The 23,340-nt window shown below is 49.0% G+C and overlaps 1 protein-coding gene across 7 annotated transcripts in view; it reads left to right on the top strand.

Moving 5' to 3' along the window:
- The window catches only part of LOC146871232 (ATP-dependent chromatin remodeler CHD8-like), a 2,388,691-nt gene that overhangs the window by 1,713,577 nt on the left and 651,774 nt on the right, over positions 1–23,340 (top strand). For all 7 annotated transcript variants that reach the window (XM_085650618.1, XM_085650635.1, XM_085650640.1 and 4 more), the window contains exon 31: positions 3,787–4,473. In XM_085650618.1, coding sequence (XP_085506744.1) covers positions 3,787–4,473 — 687 coding nt within the window. The remainder of the gene's footprint in view (positions 1–3,786; positions 4,474–23,340) is intronic.

Consider the following 23,340-nt stretch of genomic DNA (forward strand, 5'->3'; position numbering starts at 1 on the left):
CATTATGGTGCTGTGGAGCTGGTGTTTGACGAGCTCTCAGCACCATGTACTCTTAAATGTCAGCACTGCACTTACAGTGCCCGGGAATGGACCTGGGTACTGTAGGGGCACAGGGCTCCTGCTCCTGTGTCCACACCATGGGCATAAGGCACTCAGCCAGAGGGGTGGCTGACATATGCCTTGGCAGTGTAGGTGATGGGCATGGCACACAGAGATGTGTGCCATGTCGACTCTTCATTTTGTCCTGCACCCAGACACTCAGCCTGCAAAGGCAGTGTGTGTGTGTGTGTAAGGGTACAGGGCCTCTAAGGGTGGCACAATGAGTGCTGCAGCCCTTAGGGGCCTTCCCTGGTCACAAGGCCCTGGGTACCTAGGGTACCATTTACCAGGGGCTGACATGTGGCCAGGGTTTGCCAATTTGGAGTTTGTGTGTTTTAGGGAAGGAACATAGGCCCTAGGCACCTGATTGGCAGAAGTCCAGGGTACACTCAGTCAAAGTACATTCAGCAATTTAGCAAAAAGGGGGGGCATACCATGCAAGAAAGATGGCACTTTCTCACAGGCACTCCCTCAATGCCTTCCTCCGGAGATATTCAAAATGGTCACCTTGGCCCAGATCTTGCCTGTCCTCGAACCTGCGGACCGGATGGTAGTGTTGGACCTGCATGACGCCTATTTACTTATTTCAATCCTGTTGGCCTATCCGCACTACCTGCAATTCGTGGTGGGAGAGGAGCATCATGAGCTGTTTGGTCTCCGAGCTCCCCTATGGTTTTCACAAAAGTGATTGTCAGTGGTGGCAGCACATCTTCAATGGTCACGGGTGTCAGTCTTCCCTCTACCTTGACGACTGGCTGTTAAAGGCGGACTCATCTCGGGCAGTTGTCAACCACCTCCAGACTGCACAATCCGCCCGTTATCGCTGGGGTTCACTATTAACATTCAAAAGTCACACCTGACTCCTTCTCTGGCTCTCCCCTTCATTGGAGCCATTCTGGACACAGTTCATTTGTGCCTTTCCCTCTGGAAAGAGTCCAGGACATTCAGGCTATGAAGTCCCAGTGGGTTCACCATCAGGGATATCTCTCCGAACACATTCAGATTTCAGAGGAGATGGCAAAAGATCTGCAATGGTGGGTTCTGGACCGCGATTGACTTAGAGGTAGACCCCTCTTCATGACCCACCCAGAGCGGACAGTGGTGATTGATGCATCACTTCTGGGTTGGTGTGGTCATCTGGGAGAGGTGGGGATCAGAGCCTTCTGGTCTCCAGCGCAGTGCCAGCACCACATCAACCTTCTGGAGCTGAGGGATATCCGCTTGTCAGAAAGTCTTCCTGCCGTCCATCAAGGGGAGGCTGGTACAGGTGCTCACAGAGCACACCACCGCCCTGTAGTACTGCAACAAACAGGGCTGGGTGGGGTCAGGGAACCTGTGCCAGGAGTCCTTGCACCTCTCGAAATAGCTGGAACATCAAGGAATTTTCCTAGTGGTGAACCACATGGCAGGATCAGTGAATGCACGACCAAGAAAGCTCAGCCATCGACACCTTGTCTCGATCTGTTTGCCACCTCCCAGAAGATGCAATTCTGCGCATTGGCGTTTCCAAGGCATCTTGCATCCTGAGACATGTTCCACCTTGAGTGAAACTCTGGACTCTTGTATGCATTTCTGCCAGTACCACTCCTGCACTGAGTTCTCAAAAAAATGACAGACTGCGCTCAATGTGTCCAAGTGGGCACGGATTGAGCACCAAGCGTATGGTATCCAGAACTACTTGGCAAGAGCATCTGTTCTCCGATCAAGCTGCCCCTCCGGGAGGACGTGCCGTCACAGCAGCATGGTAGGGTTGTGAACCCGGGCATTTGCACTTTCCATTTTCATGTGTGGAAATTGATTGGCGACGGATTAACACCTTCGACCTTCCTTTGTAATTTGTTGATGTCATCTTGGCAGCCAGGCGTCCTTTACCAAAAACTTTATACGCCTGTCGTTGGGGAAACTTTAGGCCTTGGTGTGGCACACGCCAGATTGCCCCCCTCCGGGCCAAGTTATTTGATGATCTGTTCTTGGGTCTGCATTTTGCCCGGCATGGCTTTTTTGGGGGGGGCACTTTTATTTAAGCGTTAACGTTCGGCCCTTTCAGCCTTCTTAAGTTTGCCAGATCAGCCCTTTTTATTTAAATCACTGGTTGTGATGCAATTTTTAAAGGGCTGCAACTCATTTCTCCCTTCTCCTTTTTCATGGCCCAATGGGTCCTTAATTTTCCTAGCTTATCTGATGTGTACTCCGTTCGAGCTGCTTCACCGCTGTCCTTTACGGCTTCTTACTATCAAGACTGTTTCTCTCATTGCCATCACCTCAGTATGGCGTTTGAGTAAGCTTCATACTCTGTGTCAATCCACCATACACTTCATTCTTCCCAGGCAAAGTGGTTCTGCGTACGCCGGCATCCTTTCTGCAGAAAGTTGTGATGCTGTTCCACGTCGGCCAAACCATCACCCTGCCAATGCACTATTCTCCACCTCACTCTAAGAAGGAGGAGAGACTTAATCGCAAATACCCCAGGAGTGCGCTGAACTTCTACGAAGATGGTGCCAAAGGCCACAGGGTGGACAAACAGCTCTTTGTAGGATTCACTGGAGCAAATAGAGCAATCAATGCATAAGAGATTAGCTAGATTGTGCTCTTTATTAAAATCTGCAATTCACTGGCAAAAATGAAGCCTGTGTGCTCATTCTGCCAGGGCCAAAGCTGCTGTAATTCCTTTTGAGAGGGGTGTACCTGTCCTAGACATTTGCTAGGCGGCAATGTGGGCATCCCGTCTTACGTTCATGAAGCATTGCCTGGGCATTCAGGTTTACTGAGAGTTGTATTTTTCCTGCTCGGTCCTGCAGGACATTCTGGTGGGAATCCATCCACAGACCTTCCTTTGAATAGATAATGCTTTGGTATTTAGTCAAAAGGTGAGGAATCAGAAGAATAAGTTAATTACTTTCGGTAATGCTCTTTCTGGTGGAGACCATCTAGCCACAAATTCTTCACCGACCATCCTATTTACCCGACCATCCTATCCTCCCCATTCTGGGGTTGAGCTCTATTCATTAGTAAGATCCCAAGCCTAGAAACCTGCACACTGTCTACCAATTTGCTTTTCGGGCTTTGCGTCTTAACTTGTTGTCTGCAGACCTCTGAGGTCTAATAAACCTATAGATTCGGGACTGTTTAATAATATTAGCAGATTAATCAAGTAAATTACTAATAAAGAAGTATAATTTAAAATATTAAAATGTACTGTTAAAGTGAAGTAATAAAGCATGATCTGTGGGTGGCTTCAATTGACACTCCAGCCAAAACCATGCAATTGAAGCAAAATGCCAAGTGATATGCTATAGTTTATCATATCATTTCATCTTGTAAGATTGAAAACCAAACTTTAAAAATTTCCAATCTTCCGATTACATTTTGGATTTTTCTGGGTTTGTGAATTGAATTAAATATTTCATCATGTGTATATTTGTTTAATGTATACTTGTTTCTGTATTTTTTGTAATATTTAGAGATTCAAATCGTAGTAATTGGTTAGGCCGGGGTCCCCTGCTTCCATTATTGAGTCAGTGGAGCTCAACTGATTACAGTAGTGATCAGTGGGGGGCTACCAAAGTCAAAAGGTTAAGTAACACAGTAACACCGGTTTAGATTGTGCAGAGCTTTACATTAAAGAAAAAATATGTGCAGTATTGTTCTTAAAGGAGATTTGACCTGCTTGTTATCTTTGTCCTTCAGAGTCCACAGACCACACTCTTTTCATTGAGCCCATCACGGAGGAGCGAGCGTCCCGGACTTTGTACCGTGTGGAGCTACTGCGCCGCTTGCGAGAGCAGGTGCTTTGTCACCCCCTACTGCAAGAGCGTTTGGTGCTGTGCCAACCTGGCTCCGATCTACCACAGTGGTGGGAGTGTGGTCGCCATGATGGAGAGCTATTGTGGGGGGCCGCCCAACATGGCGTGAGCCGAGCAGACTACAGCATCATGCAGGACCCTGAGCTATCCTTTCTGACGTCTCGTCAGGCCTATATCCAGAGTCGTCCAGCTCTCTCACGGTGCTCCACCCCACTGCTGCACCAATCGTTGTCACATAATGATTCACAGAATGTGTCACCTCTTACCCTCGCACCTGAACCTTGCCGAGATGGTAGTGCTGAAGAGATAAAGCAGCATGCCCTGGAGAGTCTCTCTGTGAAGCTGGAGGCAGAGGTGGCGGCAGAGGCAGCAGCTGCAGCAGCTGCAGAATCTGTGACACTGGTTCGAGGATTTGTTGGGCCTCAAAGAGGGCGTCCGTTGCCCATACAAAAGATATCTGCTGCAGGTGAAAATGACTCTGACTCTGAGCTCGACCTAACAAAAATGTCTGCTTGCATCTCGTCATCCTCTACTTTGTCATCCGATGACAGCGATGAAGAAAAGATAAAAGGTAGTAGCTCCACCCCATATGAGAAATATATGCATATCTTATGATAAGTTGTTTTCTGTATGTCTTCCTGATCGTGTAATTACTTGCTCATGCTTGTCCATTTTTGATTAGCTGATTCTCAGCCAGCACTCCATGCATGCGTTCTTTCAATTATCTTTGTTTTTAATGCTCCCCTATAACCTGGTCTCTAAAGCATATTACTGTGTTGCTTATAGTCGTTTTGCATGAGTCCATCCACATCACTCACATATGTTCTGCGGCCTCGCAGCCATAACCCAGTGTTCGAGGCATATGAGCTGCAGATTGTACACTATGCATAGATTGCCATCTGGTATTGGGCTCGGATGCTTGCACTTGTCTTTTGAAGAAGTCTTTTGTAGTCACGAGATAGGTGACTCCTCCCTTGGACGATAGTGCGCATGGGCATCGACTCCATCCTCGGATTGTTTTTTTCGCCATTGTGTTCGGATGTAACTTCTGCGCGCCAGTTCGGCACCATATTCTCCAAACCTTTTCGGCGCGCAAACTATCTAAAACTCAACGGTATTGTTTTCGATCGTGTGATCTTCGACGCGCACCTCATCTACTCGATTCCGGTCGTCCACGCGGGCTGCTGGGCCTATCGACGCCGTTTGGGCCTACAGCTCATGGAAAGGACTCCATTTAAAAAATGCCCCCAGTGTGGAGCTAAATTCCCCCACAGTGACCACCACAAGGTCTGTAACCTGTGTGTCTCGCCCGAGCACGACGAGAACAATTGCCAGGCCTGCGCCTCTATTAGATTCAAAAAGACCATCCGTAATCGCCGGGCCCGACGACACATCATGGCGCAGCAAGCCGCTCCGCTACCGGTGGACATCTTCGATGAAGGCCCTGATGTCCCAGAGGAGGATTCTGAGGACCTGGAAATCGTGTCTGAAGCAGACGACTCGGACTCAGACGACCACATCACTCCTGGTCAACGAGTGAGTACAATTGCCCCTACCCCAAGTCCACCTGAAAAAAAGAAGGCCCTGGTCAAGACTTCGCCTGCTGGCCCCAGTCGCGACCGAAAACAAGCTTCAGAATCCCCGCCCCGGAGCCCGGCTCCGAAGATGAGGGACAAGGCGCCTGGTGGCTCGGGACCGAGCAAACCGCATCTCAGTGTCCCGCAGGTGCCTTCGGCATCGAAGACGGGAGCGCAGCCTACTCCCAAAAAGACGTCGGCACCGACCACTTCCACGGCGAAAGAAAAGACATCGGACCCGAAACCAAAGCATTCGGAACCGAAAAAGATTTCCGCCTCCACAGCCAAGCCGAAGGACCCCAAACCACCTCCCAAGGCCTCGGAGCAGAAATCCAAACCCCAAAAAATTGGCGCCGAAAGCGGTTACCGAACAAGAAGAAATTTTTCAACCGGATCCTATCGACCCAAAACAAAAAACTAAAAACTCTCCACATAGACCCCAAAACAGAACATGTGGCTGCTGTTCCACACAAGAAGAGAAAGCTGGACACACCAGACACTCCTGCAGTGCCTGTGAAGAGAAAGGACTTTGCCACTTCACCTATACGACCCTCTTCTCCTGATCTTCCTCCTAAGCCTGTCTCTCCTCCACATTCTCCAAACCTTCCACCACACTCACCACCACCACAGGATGATGATGATTTAGGGGGCGGGGGAGGCAACAATGACACTTTCACTGACCCTGATGACGATACGGACGTACCTCAGGACAATTGGGAGTATTATGATGACGCAATAGATCATCCAGACCTCCCTGATCCCCAGGCATATCCAACAAAGCCATCTCCCCCAGATGACAATATTGGCTTTGGTCAGCTTCTAAATAGAGCTGCTGTCTACCATGGTGTTCATATGCATTCTGATCTTGCAGACGAGGACTTTCTTCTAGACACCTTTGAACAGTCACAAAAGACTGTACAAACCCTGCCAATGCTAAAGGGTATCATTAAACATGACCCTGACATATTCAGGGACCCCGTGAGAGCGAGAATTCTCAATCCCAGGATTGACAAGAAATATAAACCCGCTCCCCATTATCCCACTTACATCAAGGGTCAACTACCTTTAGACTCACTAGTGGTAACTAATGCTAGAAAACGGGCCAACTCTCAGACCTCCGGTGATGGTCCACCTCCGGCTAAAGAGTCTAAGTTGTTAGATGCCTCCGGCAAGAGAGTTGATGCCCAAGCAGCTAATCACTGGCAGATAGCCAACACACATGCATTACTTGCGACGTACGATAGGGCTCACTATGACCAACTAGAAACCCTATTACAACATTTACCTGACCAATATATAACCAAGGCAAATGATTAAATCCACGAGGGCAAATTAATACCCAATGCATCAATTAAGTGTGCCCTTGATGCAGCTGACACAGCCTCTAGGGCCATTAACACTAGTGTATTACTCAGACGACATGCTTGGTTATGCATCTCAGGCTTCAAACAGGAGGTACAGACCACTATCCTGAATCAGCCGTTCAATCAAGAACAACTTTTTGGACAGCATGTAGACACCACTCTAGAGAAGATGAAAAAGGACACGGAGACTGCTAAATCCATGGGGGCATTACAGTCTCCATCCACACGTGGATCCTTTCGTCGCTCCTTCTATAGAGGAGCATCCAAAAATATCGGAAAAGACGCCGCGTCTTCTTCCTACAAAAACACCACGCAAACATCCCCCAACAGAGGATATTTTAGAGGCGGATACATGGGAAATAACAACAAAGGGAGAGGCCGAGGTAACAACAACACTCGCTCCTCCCCCACTAATAGATAGTGACTTCCCTCCACTCCCCCCAGACCATTCCACCCCGGTCGGAGGGAGACTTATCACAGTTCCTACCTATCTGGAATTCCATCACTACAGACAAGTGGGTAAGACAGATTATCCAGTATGGTTACTGTCTGGAACTTGCAGCAACCACACCCACCATACCACCCAAACAGTGTCCAATGTCCACAGAGAATCTCACACTCTTCAAACAAGAGGTTCTCTCACTGCTTCAAAAGCAGGCAATAGAACTAGTTATCCAGTATTAGGGTATCTTTCATAGATTCACATGCCTGAATCATACCCCGTCGTCGGGATGGAAGTCCCCGGTACATAATAAAGTAATGTCTCAGTAGACATATCAGAGTAATAGGCCAAAGGCCTCACCTTAGTAACATATCCACGTCCTTTTGTAAAAAGGACCAAACTTTGGAGAATAGCCAATCAGATATCACCACCCTCTAGAACCTTCCTGAAAGGATCTCTAGTCCCTCAGATTTTCTACCGCACGTCGTGCTAAGGGAGTCTCCACTGCTCAGCATTCCTTGTTTCTGCATTTTCAGTGTTTCTTGCTTCGACTTTCCATTTTTTGGGTGAAGTTCTTCAGTTCCTCATGGCAGACACTCCGAAGAAGGGCCTTTTCAGGTCTTGTGCTTCCTGTGGGGAAAAAGAGACTTCATGTGGACGATCACCACAAGGACTGTCTCTACTGCCTTTATCCAAAACACTCTTCAAAGGATGGTAAGGTATTGTGAGAAAGTAGCTCTGTATATACTGTTGCCAAATAGGTACAGGGTGTACAGAGTCCACAGTCCCCAGAGGTTTGGCAGTGGCTAAAGTTAGATATAACCTTACTCTCTAAAGTGGTAGCTTGGTCGAGCAGTAAGGCAGTATCAGAGGACAGTGTAAAGCAAATGGTCTCACACACTCAATAACTGAACTCTAGGCCAATGGTTTATATATAAAAAATATATGCTTGTTTTATTTTAGAACCAACAATAGGTATTACAATATACTTTCTCAGAATGAGATGCTTTATATAAATACTTTTGCAATATGCAATTGACTTTTGTAGAAAGTTACAAGTGGTTGCAATAGGCAACACCATTTTAAACACAATCATGCATTGAGGTCAATGGAAGTTTCAAGTTATTTGCAACAGTTTACTTTTAGGATTACTTTTGGGATTTCAGGACTGGATCCTAGATTCAGTCCTGGGACAGTACTTAGAATCAAATGATAAAATTCGACTTAGTTATTGTTATGATTTTAAGACAATATTTTGCTAATTTAAAAGTTGACACTTAGAAAATATTTCATAGAACACAGTCAATGATTCCCTATGGAAGAAAATTCAAGTTGCAGGTATAGTATGTTCTTGTTACTTTTGTAATCCAGTACTGGGTGCCTAGACTCAGTACTGGGACCTTTATCCAAAACAGGTAAGTAATTACGTTTTCAGAAATTATACGATTTTTAAAGAATATTTAAAGTTTTCAGAAATTGACATTCGAAATTTCACAGAAAAACAGTCAATGATTTCCTATGGGAGATAATTGGGTTACTGGTAAGTACAGTTGTAAGTATTTTTCAGAGTCAGTGCTGGGCACAAAAATCCAGCACTGGGAGCTCACCTAATAGCAGGTGAGTATTTTCGTTTTTGTTACTCTGCTGATTTTTGGTGAATATTTTAAGTTTTGAAAAGTCCACACAGACGAAATTTCAGGAAAAACCTGTCAATGATACCCTATGGAGAAAATTGAGTTATCGGCTTTAAGGTAAGTACTCGACTGGGCATAGACTCAGGTGTCTCCCAGGGTCAGGTAGGTACAGTTGTTACACCCTCAGCGGCACAGGGTCAGCCGGGTGCAGAGAGAGTTAGGCCCGATGTTATCCTATGGGAGGCAGGGGGGCCTTGGTTGGTGGCTGCTGACTAGCAGGCCACGCGGCTGTGGGAGCTGGGCTCCTGGTCACTTGCTCAGGGCAAATGGGGAAGTAGATGGGTGTAGAGGTTACACTGCCAGGGCCACTCGGGCGGCTGGGTGCAGGGTGCTTTTGAGCCTTCTGGCGCTCAATTGGTTTCAATGGGAAAGCTCCGGTTTAGAAAAAGACTGCAAGCTCGGGGTCGAAGATTCTTCAGGTGCCACCACCACTTAGAGAGGTAAGTTGGGTAGTTGGAGGATAGGTAGGCAACCTGGAGTTGGGCACAGGGGTCTGCGGGGCGCCGGGTGCAGGGGTGCCTTTTGGTGTCGGGAAATCTTACCCTCTGTTGATCGCAGTTGGGGGGGGGGGGCACCTGGTTCTCAGGCTGCAGGCGTCTGGAGCGCCAAAGGAAGTCCTTGGGTGCCGGACTCGGGGTCACAGTCGCCGTGGGGTCGTCCTCGTGGTCTTTGTTCACTCCGGCACAGGCCAGGCTTGGCTGGTGCAGAGTGTGCTGGGTTCGCAGTTCCGGGCTGATGCCAGGGATTAGAAGTAGAGCCTCTACTCATGGGAGTCCCAGGTGCTTAGAGCCAAAAGGTAGCCAGGTCCTCCGGGGTTTGTGAGGTTGCTGGCCACAAGAGATGCCGGGTTGGAGCAGGTTCGAGGGTCGACAGGCCGGTAGGGCTGGGGCCAAAGCAGTTGGTGTCTTCCTCTTCTTAGGAGCTGCAGGGCAGGTCTTCTTTCTTCTTGCTCTTTTTTGTATTTCGTTACAGGTGGGTGAAGGGCAGGGACCAATGGGTCCCTCTCCTGGGGTGAGTACACCCCCTATCCTGCCTCTCTCCTGTGGGAGGTGGGCAGTAGTCTAGTCCTGATTGGGCAGGGCTTCCCATCTTCAAGATGGCAAGAGGCCGGCGATGTGCTTCACCTTGCCTCCGCCACCTGAGGGGTGGGGTTGGCAGGCTGGCACATCCCCTGTCCTTATTTGGGGTTTCCGGCCAAGCTTCCCGCCAGAGTGGGGGGTTGCAGTGGCCTGGGGAAGCTCACAGAGGCGGCATGCCTTTGAAGCTTCCCCCTGCCCATCCCGGGGGAGAAGATCTAGCACCTCGCCCAGGATGTGCATTGTTGCAGGCCCAGGAGAGCAGGGGCTCTCCTACCCAGGGGTCCAGCAACATGTCTGCTGTGTGGCAGCCTAGGCAGCCTCTCAGACCAGACGTGGATTGTAGGTTAGGTTTCAGGGGGCATCTCTAAGATGCCCTCTGGGGTGCTTGGTACATTAAATCCCACACTGGCATCAGTGTGGGTTTAATGTGCTGAGAAGTTTAATACCAAACTTCCCAGTCTTCAGTTTTGCAATTATGGTGCTGTGGAGTTTGTGTTTGACGAGCTCTCAGCACCATGTACTCTTAAATGACAGCACTGTACTTACAGTGCCCAGGAATGGACCTGGGTACTGTAGGGGCACTGGGCTCATGCTCCTGTGCCCACACCACTGGCATAGGGCACCCAGCTAGAGGGGTGGCTGATGTATGCCAGGGCAGTGTAGGTGGTGGGCATGGCACACAAGGATGTGTGCCATGTCGACTTTGTTTTGTCTTGTACCCAGACACTCAACCTGCAAGGGCAGTGTGTTTGTGTGTGTTAGGGTACAGGGCCTCTAAGGGTGGCACAATGAGTGCTGCAGCCCTTAGAGGCCTTCCCTGGTCACAAGGCCCTGGGTACCTAGGGTACCATTTACCAGGGGCTGACATGTGGCCGGGGTTTGCCAATTTGGGTTTTAGGTTTTTAGGGAAGGAACATAGGCCCTGGGCACCTGATTGGTAGGAGTCCAGGGCACACTCAGTCAAAGTACATTCAGCAAAAAGTGGGGGCATACCATGCAAGAAAGATGGCACTTTCTCACAGGTATGTCGTACCTTCTCCTTCAAGACCCTTAAAGACCGTGAGGGGCTCCTCTTAATTTGGCTCCAGAGGCTTAAAGACAAAGATACAGCATTGTCTTCTGAGGAAAGTGAGGGCTCTTCCATCTCTTCACAGTCCTCTCAGAAAAGACCAAGGGTGGCCTCTCCGGGCCCTTCGTCGCAGCCACCTCAAAAGAAGGCACTTAAAAAGTCTTCAGAGGTCCCTCCTAAGACTGCCAGCGAAGGTTTCTCCTCAGGAAGATCTTCATGCCTTCAAAAAGCCTTCATCCACCTCGTCGACGGTGGCTTCAACGACGAGGAAATCTCCATCGACATGTCATTCCCTATCAACATCGACGACAACTCCATCGTCGTCGGCCGGCAGGTCTGTCTCGTCGACGTGCACTAACACCAGTCCTGACCCCCCCCTAGTGGGGTCCAGCTCTTGCCTCCAGCACATCTTTTAGAGGAGGAAGACTCTGACGATGGCAGTTTGTTCCACACAGCGACAGGTCCATCGCAACTGCACGTTAAATACCAAGACAGCTCCGATTACGAAGATCAAGGGCAGGAAGATCAGGAGGTTTCTCCTGAGGAATACCACCCCCCACCACCTCCCATGGTTTGTCTGCCTGGTTCCCTGGTCTCTGACCTACAGTTCCTCATTTCGGACTATAAGCAGCGGTTTCCAACGTCTGCACTATCTTTGCTTCCGATTGTGCCTCCAACACCACGGCCACGACCTCCTCCATTGAACTTACAGTCTGAGCCTGTCACATCACCACCTCATCTTTCTACAGATGATGAGGAAGAAGACCACCATGAAGAAGGGGAACTTCAAGATTCCCAGTCTAATCGGGACGAGTGGGATGATTACATACTTCCCTGTCCAGCTTCTCCCGTTCCTACCACAGCTGACTCGCCTCCGGAAGACATTGGAGGCTTTCACAATATCGTGGAGAGAGCGGCGCAGCGCTTTCAAATTCCTATGCCCTCGCACCAACAGGATTGATTCCTCTACGATTTTAAAGAGCCTTTTAAGAAGTCTGTTAGGTCTATCCCTATTATAGACTACATATGGGAACAGGGTGTCAAGATCATGCAGAACCCTTCCTCTGTGCCTCCAGTATTGCCTCGTCTGGATAAGAAATATAAAGCTCCAGATACTGCTCCGGCTTGCCTGACAGGCCATCCGAAACCGGACTCAGTCATTACTCGAGCTGCTCAGCGGAAATCAAAAAATCCTTCCGCTTTGCTGACTGCTCCGCCGGACAAAGAGGGTAGGCGGCTGGACAATATTCGCAAGCGCTTCTCGTCCATGTCTGCTTTGACAGTGCGTGCATCCAATTCCTTGGCACTGTTAGGACGTTATAATCGACAGATGTGGGCCGGAAGAGTCGAAGGAAGAGGCAAAAAAGATCTTACTGGAGGGTGAGAGATCTGCCTCCGAAATTATATGCTGTGCAATGGATATTGCCTCTACCGGATTTCGCCAACTCGTGGGCGCAGCTGTACTACGGCGCCAGGGTTGGTTGAAGGTGATTTCCTTCAGACTGGAAGTACAAACCAAAGTCTTGGACATGCCATACGATGGCCAGCTTCTTTTTGGGACACACATAGATGAAGCTTTGCAAGGTATTAAAAAGGATACCGACACGGCTAGGGCTTTGGGTACCCTGCAATTCCGGAACCCCTCTTTTCGAGGCTCAAGAGGGAGAGGCCAAACATCTACTAGTGGAGATTTCCAACACCGATCTTCCTTACCTTTCACTCAGCAATATCGGCCACAGTACCAGCAATGTCAACAGCACACCACCTACACTAAATCTTCCTTTCGTGGCAAAGGAGGGCGACAGAAAGACGCTGCTCGGCGACAATGACTTCCCACTACCGCCGGTCTCCAACTCCTCTCTGCCCTCCGAAGTTGGAGGGAGAATTTCCCACTTTCTAACAAATTGGAAAGAAATAACTACAGACCGTTTGGTCCTGCAATTGGTTCAATTCGGACATTCTCTAGAATTCATCCAAATTCCTCCTCAAACCCCTCCCCGACCTATGCTTCACAAAAATTTGCATGCTCTACTCCTGGAGGTGGCACTTATGCTCCAGAAGGGAGCTATAGAGAGTGTTCCCCCACGTCAAAAGGGAATGGGATTTTATTCCCGTTTTTTCCTCATACGCAAAAAGGAGAAAAAATGGAGACCGATATTGGACTTGAGAAATCTAAACAAGTTCCTGAAAAAAGTTGTTTCGTATGGTCACCATTCAGGAAGTGCCACGGCTTCTCAATGCGGACGACTACATGGTGTCTTTAGACCTTCAGGACGCCTATTTTCATATCCCGATGCGCCGCAACCACAAAAAAATTCTGAGATTCACGGTGGCGGGCAAGCATTACCAATTTAGTGTCCTGCCGTTCGGACTCAAATCAGCACCACGCATTTTTACCAAATGTCTTTCTCCGGTGGCTGCATATCTATGACAGCACCACCATCCAGTCTTTCCGTATCTGGACAACTGGCTCGTCAAAGCACCCTCTCTAGAAGGCTCGTCCAGGTCTTCCAGTGCCTGTCTGAGGCTTTTCGACTGTTTGGGGCTGACTATCAATCAGGACAAGTCCGTCCTTCAATCTTCCCAGCGCATAAGTTTCCTGGGTGCTACCCTCGACACGATACAAAGGAAGGCGTTTCCGTCTCAGGAGCGCAAAGACAAACTTCTTTCCTTGGCGCTTCGCTATCGTTCCAAGAAGTCTCTTTCTGTGCGCCTCTTCAAATCCCTGCTCGGGATGATGTCCTCCTGCATCCTGCTAGATCCACACTGTCGGGTCCTTCGACGACGTTATCCAGGTGACCCCTCTGATGAAAACGGCTCTAAGGTGGTGGATTTGCCCTCAGAACCTTTCTCAAGGCTTGCCTTTCTTGCTTCCTGCTTCTCCATATATCATCACCACGGACGCATCTTTGGAGGGCTGGGGAGCTTTCCTCCAAGAACTACAGATAAGCGGCAAATGGTCCCTTTCCGAAAGGAAACTCCACATAATTCTTCTGGAGCTCTGAGCAGTATATCTCACTCTTTTGGCATTCCTACCACGAATCAGGAACTCTCTAGTGCTTGTACGAACTGACAATACCACGACAATGCACTATTTGAACAAGCAGGGTGGGACTCGTTCTCTGACACTCTCACGAGTCGCAAAAAATCTTGAACTGGTTGTTCGTTCACAACATCTCTCTTCGAGCAGAGTATGTTCTAGGGACCCACAACGTGCTGGCCGACTCTTTGAGCAGTCAGCATGTCACGAGTGGGAGTTGAATCAGCGGACCCTCGACCGCATATTCTCTCGATGGGGCACCCCTCTTCTGGACCTCATCGCCACCCAGCAAAACGCCAAATGCCAACACTTTGCAAGCTGGCATCCCCAGAAAGGGTCTCTAGGGAATGCATTTTCGATTGCATGGTGCAACGTCTTTGCATACGCTTTTCCACCAATTCCCCTGATTCCCAGGGTGCTCCGGAAATTGAAAGCGGAATCTTGCAAGCTCATCTTGATAGCTCCAGCTTGGCCATGCCAACATTGGTTCACAGAGTTTCACCTTCCCTCCCTGGAACCGAAGCAGTTTCCCTCTCTTCTCACTATCAACCACCATCAAGTCCAGCATCCGGATCCGGCATCTCTCAAATTATCAGCCTGGCTCCTGAGTTCAGAAAGTTCCAGGGTCTAGACATCCCTCCGGACTGTAGAGAAGTTCTAGCTCGGGCCCGAGCAGATAGTACCACCAAAACATACTCCTTAAAATGGAAGAGATTTTGTAGCTGGTGTAAGTCAAACAAAATACACCCTCTTTCATCCTCTCCGGAGCAAATACTGCCTTACCTTCTTCATCTGGCAAAATCTGGCCTCGCTCATGCCTCCGTTAAAGTCCACTTTGCAGAAATATCACGTTTCAGGAGATCCTCCGCAGGTCCTTCTCTGTGGTCTCATCGGCTCATTAAACAATTCCTTAAAGGCTTGTTTAGAACATTCCCTCCGGTAAAAACTTTACCTCCTGCTTGGCAACTCAACACGGTTCTGGCTCAACTTATGAAACACCCTTTTGAGCGAATACACAGAGCGGATCTCAAGTATCTCTCCTGGAAAATAGCGCTCCTTCTAGCCCTTGGCAAGGCGAGTGGGGAATTCCATGCTTTCTCAATCCAAGACCCGTTCCTCCAATTCAAACACGACAGGCTCATACTTCGTACAAATCCAAAGTTTATCCCTAAAGTTCCCTCAAGTTTCCATCTCAATGAGTCTATTGTGTTGCGCTCCTTCTTTCCAAATCCTCAAACAGTGGCAGAAGAAACCCTTAGATCTCAAACGCTGCCTAAAATTCTACATAGACAGAACGAAAACATTTCGCAAATCTAACCAACTCTTTGTGGCGTACTGTCGGCCTAGTAAAGGTCTTCCACTCACTAAACAAAGTATCTCACGCTGGATCTCCGCAGCCATTACTTTTTGTCACCTGCAAGCAGGGCAACCCCTGCTCTCCACAGTTCGAGCCCATTCCACGAGGGCAATGTCTACTTCCATGGCACTTTTTGCAGGAGTGCCCATTATGGACATTTGCAGAGCGGCTACATGGAAGACGCGCATACATTTACCAAGCATTACTGCCTGGATACCAACTGATGAAAGACGCTGCAGTGGGTCAAGCGGTGCTCCGTCATCTATTTCATTAGAGGTGAGCCCTTCCTTTCATCCCACCATCCTTTCTCTATACGCACATTTCTCTATTGTGTTTTATGCCTCTGCTATGTCATGGCCTTTTGGTACTTTCTATTTTCACATTGCAATATTATCTGTGAATTTATATATATTGTACCTTTCGAAATGTGCTTCTCATTGCTTACTATTCTGATTCAGGCATGTGAATCTATGAAAGATACCCTAATACTGGATAAGGAACGTGTTACTTACCTGTAACTGCGGTTATCCAGTATTGGTATCTTTCATAGATTCACATGCAACCCACCCACCTCCCCTGGAAGGACTCTCTTGGATCTCTCAGTGATACAACTACTTAGCACTGTGCTTACGAAAATCTGAGGGACTAGAGCTCCTTCCAGGAAGGTTCTAGAGGGTAGTGATAGCTAATTGGCTATTCTCCAAAGTTTGTTCCTTTTTACAAAAAGACGTGGATATGTTACTAAGGTGAGGCCTTTGGCCTATTACTCTATATGTCTACTGAGACATTACTTTATTTATGTACCGGGGACTCACATCCCGATGACGGGGAATGATTCAGGCATGTGAATCTATGAAAGATACCAATACTGAATAACCGCAGTTACAGGTAAGTAACGCGTTCCTTCCCTTATAGCATCAACGAACAGGGGTGTACACGCTGTATTTCTTAATCCCCAAAAAGGACGGCACCCTAAAGCCAATACTCAACCTCTGACATACAGTCAGATCATTTTCACATAATCATTCTTCAACAGGTCCTCCCACTACTTCAACAAGGCGACTTCCTTGCCACACTAGACCTGAAGGACGCCTACTTCCACGTTCCCATACACCCTGCTCACAGGAGATACCTAAGATTCATAGTGGACGGACAACACTATCAGTTCAAAGTCCTTCCATTCGGGGTGACCACCGCACCCAGGGTGTTCACAAAGTGCCTTGCAGTATTAGCAGCACACTTGAGAAGACAACAAATCCATGTCTTTCCATACCTCGACGACTGTCTGATAAAAGCCAAGTCATTCAACCTGTGTGTTCCATCACACTCATCAAACCATCCAGCTGCTACACGACTTGGGATTCACAGTAAACTACACCAAGTCACATCTTCAACCCTCACACATACATCAGTATCTAGGGGCCACATTGGATACCTCCAGAGCTCTGACATATCCCAATCCAGCAAGGATAACCAGCATACAAACACTAATCAGCAAATTTCAGCCACAGCATTCCCTCCCAGCAAGGGTATTAATGCAACTCATAGGAATGATGGCCTCTTGCATTTTTGTCGTACCTCATGCAAGGCTTCAGATCCGCCCCTTATTAGAATGTCTAGCACGTCAGTGGAACCAGGCTCAAGGACAACTTACAGGTCTGGTGTTGGTGGACAGCCGCACACATCGCTCTCTGCAGTGGTGGAACACACAAAACCAATTCCAAAGGGTGGCCGTTCCTAGAGCCAGTTCACAGATAGTGCTAACAGCAGACGCATCACTCTCCGGCTGGGGAGCCATCTCCTAAACCACACAATTCAAGGCAAATGGACCACTCAACAAAAAGTGCTCCACATCAATCACATAGAATTACTGGCAATCTTTCTAGCATTAAAATCATTCCAAGTACATCTACATCACGAGACTGTCCTAGTCCGGACGAATAACATGGCAGCCATGTATTACATACATCAACAGGGAGGTTCACATTCTTTGCAGCCGTCTCAACTGGCGCAAAACATTTGGAGATGGGCCATTCCACAAAACCTATACCTTCTGGCAGAACATCTTCCAGGAGTTCACAATCAGATTTGCTAAGTCGACAGACACAGCAGATACACGAATGGGAACTTCATCCCCAAGTTCTTCATCCATTTTTCCAAATGTGGGGTCAACCAGACATAGATCTGTTCGCCACACACGCAAATGCAAAATGCCCAACCTTCGCCGCCAGGTTTCCACACCCGTTGTCCAAAGGCAATGCGATCTGGATGAACTGGTCAGGCAGATTTGCGTACGCTTTTCCGCCACTCCCACTGATTTCCCTAGTAGTACGCAAGCTCAGAAAACAGTCCCTCGGGATGATCCTGGTAGCTCCCACATGGGCACGGCAACCATGGTTCACAACACTACTGGAACTTTCAGTAGTTCCACACCAAAAACTACGTCTCTTCCCAACGTTGCTAACGCAGAACCATGGAGACATTAGGCACCCCGATCTAGGTCAACTGAATCTAGCAATCTGGCTCCTGAAGTCCTAGAGTTCGGTTATCTTAACCTTTCACCAGACTGTATGAACATCATTAAACAAGCCAGGCGCCCTACTACTAGAGCTTGCTATGCAACAAAATGGAAAAGATTTGTCATATACTGCAATAACATCGATCCGCTGGATGCTTCAATCCAGGACATCATTTGCTATTTACTGCACTTACAAATGTGTAATCTAGCATATTTATCCATAAGATTACATCTAGCTGCGCTTATCGCTTATTTACAAAACAGACAACACTTGTCACTATTTAGAGTACCTGCTATTAAAGCCTTTATGGAAGGCCTTAAAAGAATAATTCCTCCTAGACTGCCACCCTCTCCGGTGTGTAATCTAAACATTGTCCTTACCAGACTCATGGGTCCCCCATTTGAACCTCTGCACAAGTGTGAACTGCAGTTCCTCCCATGGAAAGTAGCTTTCCTTGTCGCAATTACCTTTCTTTGACGCAATTCCCCCTAGGGTGCACTCAACACGCAAGCTAGGGGCTTCCATGGCATTCTTATGGAACATTCCCTTAGATGACATCTGTAAAGCAGCCAAAGGTCAGCTTTCAGATCTGGTGATGGTGGACAGCCGCACACATTGCTCTCTGCAGTGGTGGAAAACACAAAACCTTTCCAGAGGGCGGCCGTTCCTAGACCCAGTTCCACAGATAGTGCTAACAGCGGACACATCACTCACCGGCTGGGGAGCCTATCTCCTAAACACACAATTCAGGGCAGGTGGACCACTCAACAAAAACTGATCTACATCAATTGTAAGGAAGTGGGTTTCTGTTGCAGTAACCCCCCCAACTTTTTGCCTGATAACTGATGCACTTTTCCTTGTTGTGCCCTGGGCTCCTGCCAATCAGGTGCCCAGGGCCTGTGTTCCTTCCCTAAAAACTGCCTAACAGCCAAAACCCAATTGGCATCTCTGGTCACATGTCATCCCCTGGTAAATGGTACCCTAGGTACCAAGGGCCTCAAGGGCCTAGGTACCAAGGGCCAACGGCTGTGAGAAAGTGCCATCTTTCTTGCATGGTATGCCCCCACTTTTTACTGAATTGCTGAATGTACTTTGACTGAGTGTGCCCTGGACTCCTGCCAATCAGGTGCCCAGGGCCTATGTTCCTTCCCTAAAAACCTAAAACCCAAATTGGCAAACCCTGGCCACCTATCAGCTCCTGGTAAATGGTACCCTAGTTACCCAGGGCCTTGTGACCAGAGAAGGCCCCTAAGGGCAGCAGCACTTATTGTGCCACGCTTAGAGGCCCTCTACCCTGACACATACACACTGCCTTTGCAGGCGGAGTGTCTTGGTGCAGAACAAAACAAAGAGTCGACATGGCACACATCCCTGTGTGCCATGCCCACAACACACACTGCCCTGGCATACCTCAGTCACCCCTCTAGCTGGGTGCCCTATGCCAGTGGTGTGGGCACAGGTGCATGAGCCCTGTTCCCCTACAGTACCCAGGTCCATTCCTGGGCACTGTAAGTGCAGTGGTGCCATTTAAGAGTACATGGTGCTGAGAGCTCGTCAAACACGAACTCCACAGGTCCATGATGGCTACACTGAAGACTAAGAAGCTTGGTATCAAACTTCTCAGCACAGTACACCCACACTGATGCCAGTGTGGGATTTACTGTAAGATGCACGACAGAGGGCATCTTAGAGATGCCCCCTGAACCTAACCTACAATCCACGTCTTGTCTGAGGGGCTGCCTAGGCTGCCACACAGCAGACATGTTGCTGGACCCCTGGGTAGAGAGCCATCTGCTCTCCTGGGCCTGCAACTATGCACAACCTGGGTGAGGTGCTAAGTCTCCTCCCCCAGGATGGGCAGGGGAAGCTTCAAAGGCATTCCGCCTTTGTGAGCTTCTCCAGGCCGCTTGCTGTACTCAGCAACAGGCCCCTACTGGTTCGGACCCCCACTCTGGCGGGAAGACTGGCCGGAAACCCCAAGGAAGGAAAGGGGGTGTGCCCGCCTCTGCCAACCCCACCCCTAAGGTGGGGGAGGCGAGATGAAGCACATCTCCGGGCTCTCGCCATCTTGAAGATGGGAAGCCCTGCCCAATCAGGACTAGGCTACTGCCCCCCTTCCACAGGAGAGTGACAGGATAGGGGTTGTGCCGTGCAGCTGCTAACAAGATGAAGACACCAACTACTTTGGCACCAGCCCTACCGGCCTGTCGAGCCTCGAACCTGCTCCTTCTAAATCCCGGCAGCTCCCGTGGCCAGCAACCTCACAAACCCCGGAGGACCTGGCTACCTTGTGACTCTGAGAATCTGGGACTCCTACAAGCAGTGGCACTGCTCAAAGCAAGTAACTGACCCCTGGCACCAGCCAGGAACCGCGAACCCTTCACATCCTGCACCCGCCAAGCCTGACCTGTGCTGGAGTGGGCAAAGACCACGAGGACGTCCCCCCTGGCGACTGTGACCCTGAATCCGGCACCCAAGGACCCACCTCGACGCTCCTGGTGATGCCAGCAGCCTCAGAACCAGGGACCCCCCCAACCGCGATCAACAGAGGGTAAGATTTCCCCACATCAAAAGGCACCCCCCTGTGCCCAACTCCTGGGTACCTACCTATCCTCCAACTACCCAACTTACCTCTCAAAGTGGTGGGCACACCTGAAGAATCTCCGTCCCGAGATTGCAGCCTTTGTTCGTCCTTGAGCTTTTCCATTGCTATCCATTGAGCGCCCGACGGCTCAAAAGCACCCTGCACCCAGCCACCCGAGTGGCCCTGGCAGTGCAACTTATACTCCTACCTACTTCCCCATTTGCCCTGAGTAAGTGACCAGGAGCCCAGCTCCCACAGCCGTGTGGCTTGCTAGTCAGCAGCCACCAAACAAGGGCCCCCTGCCTTCCATAGGATAACATTGGGCCTAACTCACTCTGCGCCCGGCTGCCCCTGTGTCGCTGAGGGTGTACAAACTGTACCTACCTGACCCTGGGAGACCCCTGAGTCTATGCCCAGAACCTTTAAAGCCAGTCGAGTACTTACCCAAAAGCCGATAACTCATTTTTCTTCCATAGGGTAACATTGACTGGTTTCTCTTGAAATTTCTTCTAAGGGTGGAGTTTCTAAACTTTAAAATATTCACCTAAAATCATCCGAGTAACGTAAACTGAAATACTCACCTGCTAGTAGGACAGATCCCAGTGATGGATCTTGGTGTCCAGCACTGACCCCGAAAAGTACTTACAACCGTACTTACCACTAACTCAATTTTCTTCCATAGGAAACCATTGATTGTTTTTCTGTGAAATTTCTTCTAAGTGTCGATTTTTGCAAACTACAAATATTCTTTAAAAATCGTACCAACTGTGAAAACGTAATTACTTTACTGTTTTAGATGCATGTCCCAGTACTGAGCCTAGGAGCCCAGCACTGGATTACAAAAGTAACAAGAACATAATTAGTTGACAATCAGGAGAACATGGCGGCAGTCGGCTGACTCGCTGCAGCGCTCTGTGATCAAGCTCCCGTTGTACTCTGCCTAGACGCCTGAGACATGAGATGCGCGTTTAAAAAAGGTTTCCCATAATCCGGCGTTACATATCCTTGGCTGTATTAAATTTAAAAGAGTACGGTTTTTCCGACCCGACTCGTGTAAGAATACGGAGTATTTGTTTCGATCCCCTAACGATCTCCTAACGTACCTGGTGTCCGGCACGGCTCGCCGTAGGCTGGCTGTTTCCCTCTCTATGACCGGAGGTAGCGAGCTCAGTGGTGCAGGTAGCAGCGGTGCAGCGTGTGCTACTTGCCCTAGTCAAATCACAATACCGGTTGATCTGAGGCTGAGGCTGTGGTCCGTGGCCGCCCTGGAGCTGCGACGGGGGAGGAAGGCACGCTGTTTGGCGCTTACTACATGTAGCGTTTCCACTAAGTCCCAGGCTCAGAAGTTCGAGTATAATTCTCGAGGAGCGGTGGAGGGTGAAGGGGGTGTTGAGTGCCCCGAGGGAACGAAGAAGGGGAATAGCTGTGAGGAGGGGACCTCGGAGGAGTCAGCTGAGGAGTGTTTACAGTTACATCAGCAGCCACCCAAAGGTAGAGGTTCTCGCAGAAGAGGCAAGGTGCCCATAGAGGCACAGTGGAAGAAGCCTGTCCCTACTCCACAGGAGGTAAATCTGGCTAATTTGGTACACAGCGGACCCACACCCCCTGAAGGTAAGAAAGCTTCATCTTATTTGTCTGCGGAAGTGAACAAGATCAAACGGGGCCAGGGGTAAAGCTAAACATAAAAGGGATTTGAACGTGGCACCTGATTTGAGCTCTAAGATAACGCCGTCCTTGCGCTCATATTTTAAAGTTGTACCACAGGTGCTGTGTTTGGCAGAGGCTCAGGACATGTCTTCCCCCTTGACAGTAATAGACTCTGGCGCCAATGATTTGCCCGTTTCGGATGCCCTAGATGTCTTGGAAGTCCCAGTCTCAGATTTTGTCCCTGCCTCTTGTGGCCCCTCCGGTGGAGACTTAGATCCTATGCTCACTTCTGAGTGTGTTTTAGTGGATTCGGTTCAGCCTGGTTCACTGAATCTACTTAGGGGCGATTTATTGGCCAGTGGCACGATCAGGCCATTGGAACCTGAGCTTCCGGGGGAAGGAAGTCATGTTATTGCAAGAGAAGGAGGGGGGGCAGGGGACTCTGTTACTCTTGAACTGGTAACCCCAGTGGATCCAGATACAGGGGGCATAATCTCTGCGGCCTCTATACTGGCAATGTTTTCAACCCTATCCCGGGACATTAAAAAAGGGTTTGAAGAGTCTTCTGCCAATCAGGCGGACATTCGGAGCTATTGCGAATCTCTAGACAAAAAGATTGATGGGCTAACCTCTAGGACGGGGAAGCTAGAAGAGACGGTCGCTGTGATGTCTATCCATCTGGACAAAGCCGGGGAGGACATTGTTAAATTGCAAAAGGAGGATCAGGCCCTACTTGATAGGATGGAGCTGTTAGAAAACAACGCCAGAAGATCCAATATCCGTATACTTAACGTACCAGAGGGTTCCGAAGGTCCTGATGTTAAAAAATTTGTGGTGCAATTGCTGAAGGAGTCGTTGTGTCTCGATAATGCTTTAGAGGAATTGACCATCGATATTCAGAGGGTCCACAGAGACCCGTCCAGGAGAAATCAACAAAGATCTAAGCCCCGCAAAATCCTGGTTAACTTCCATACCTATGCCCTTGAAGAGCAGATCCTCAACTTAGCCCTAAAACAAAAATCTCTCCCTGGAAAGGGATTTACTTTCCTCATCAGATCTGACCTTT

This window comes from Triturus cristatus, chromosome 1_1 (genome assembly GCF_964204655.1).
Source record: "Triturus cristatus chromosome 1_1, aTriCri1.1, whole genome shotgun sequence".
Classification (NCBI taxonomy): domain Eukaryota; kingdom Metazoa; phylum Chordata; class Amphibia; order Caudata; family Salamandridae; genus Triturus; species Triturus cristatus.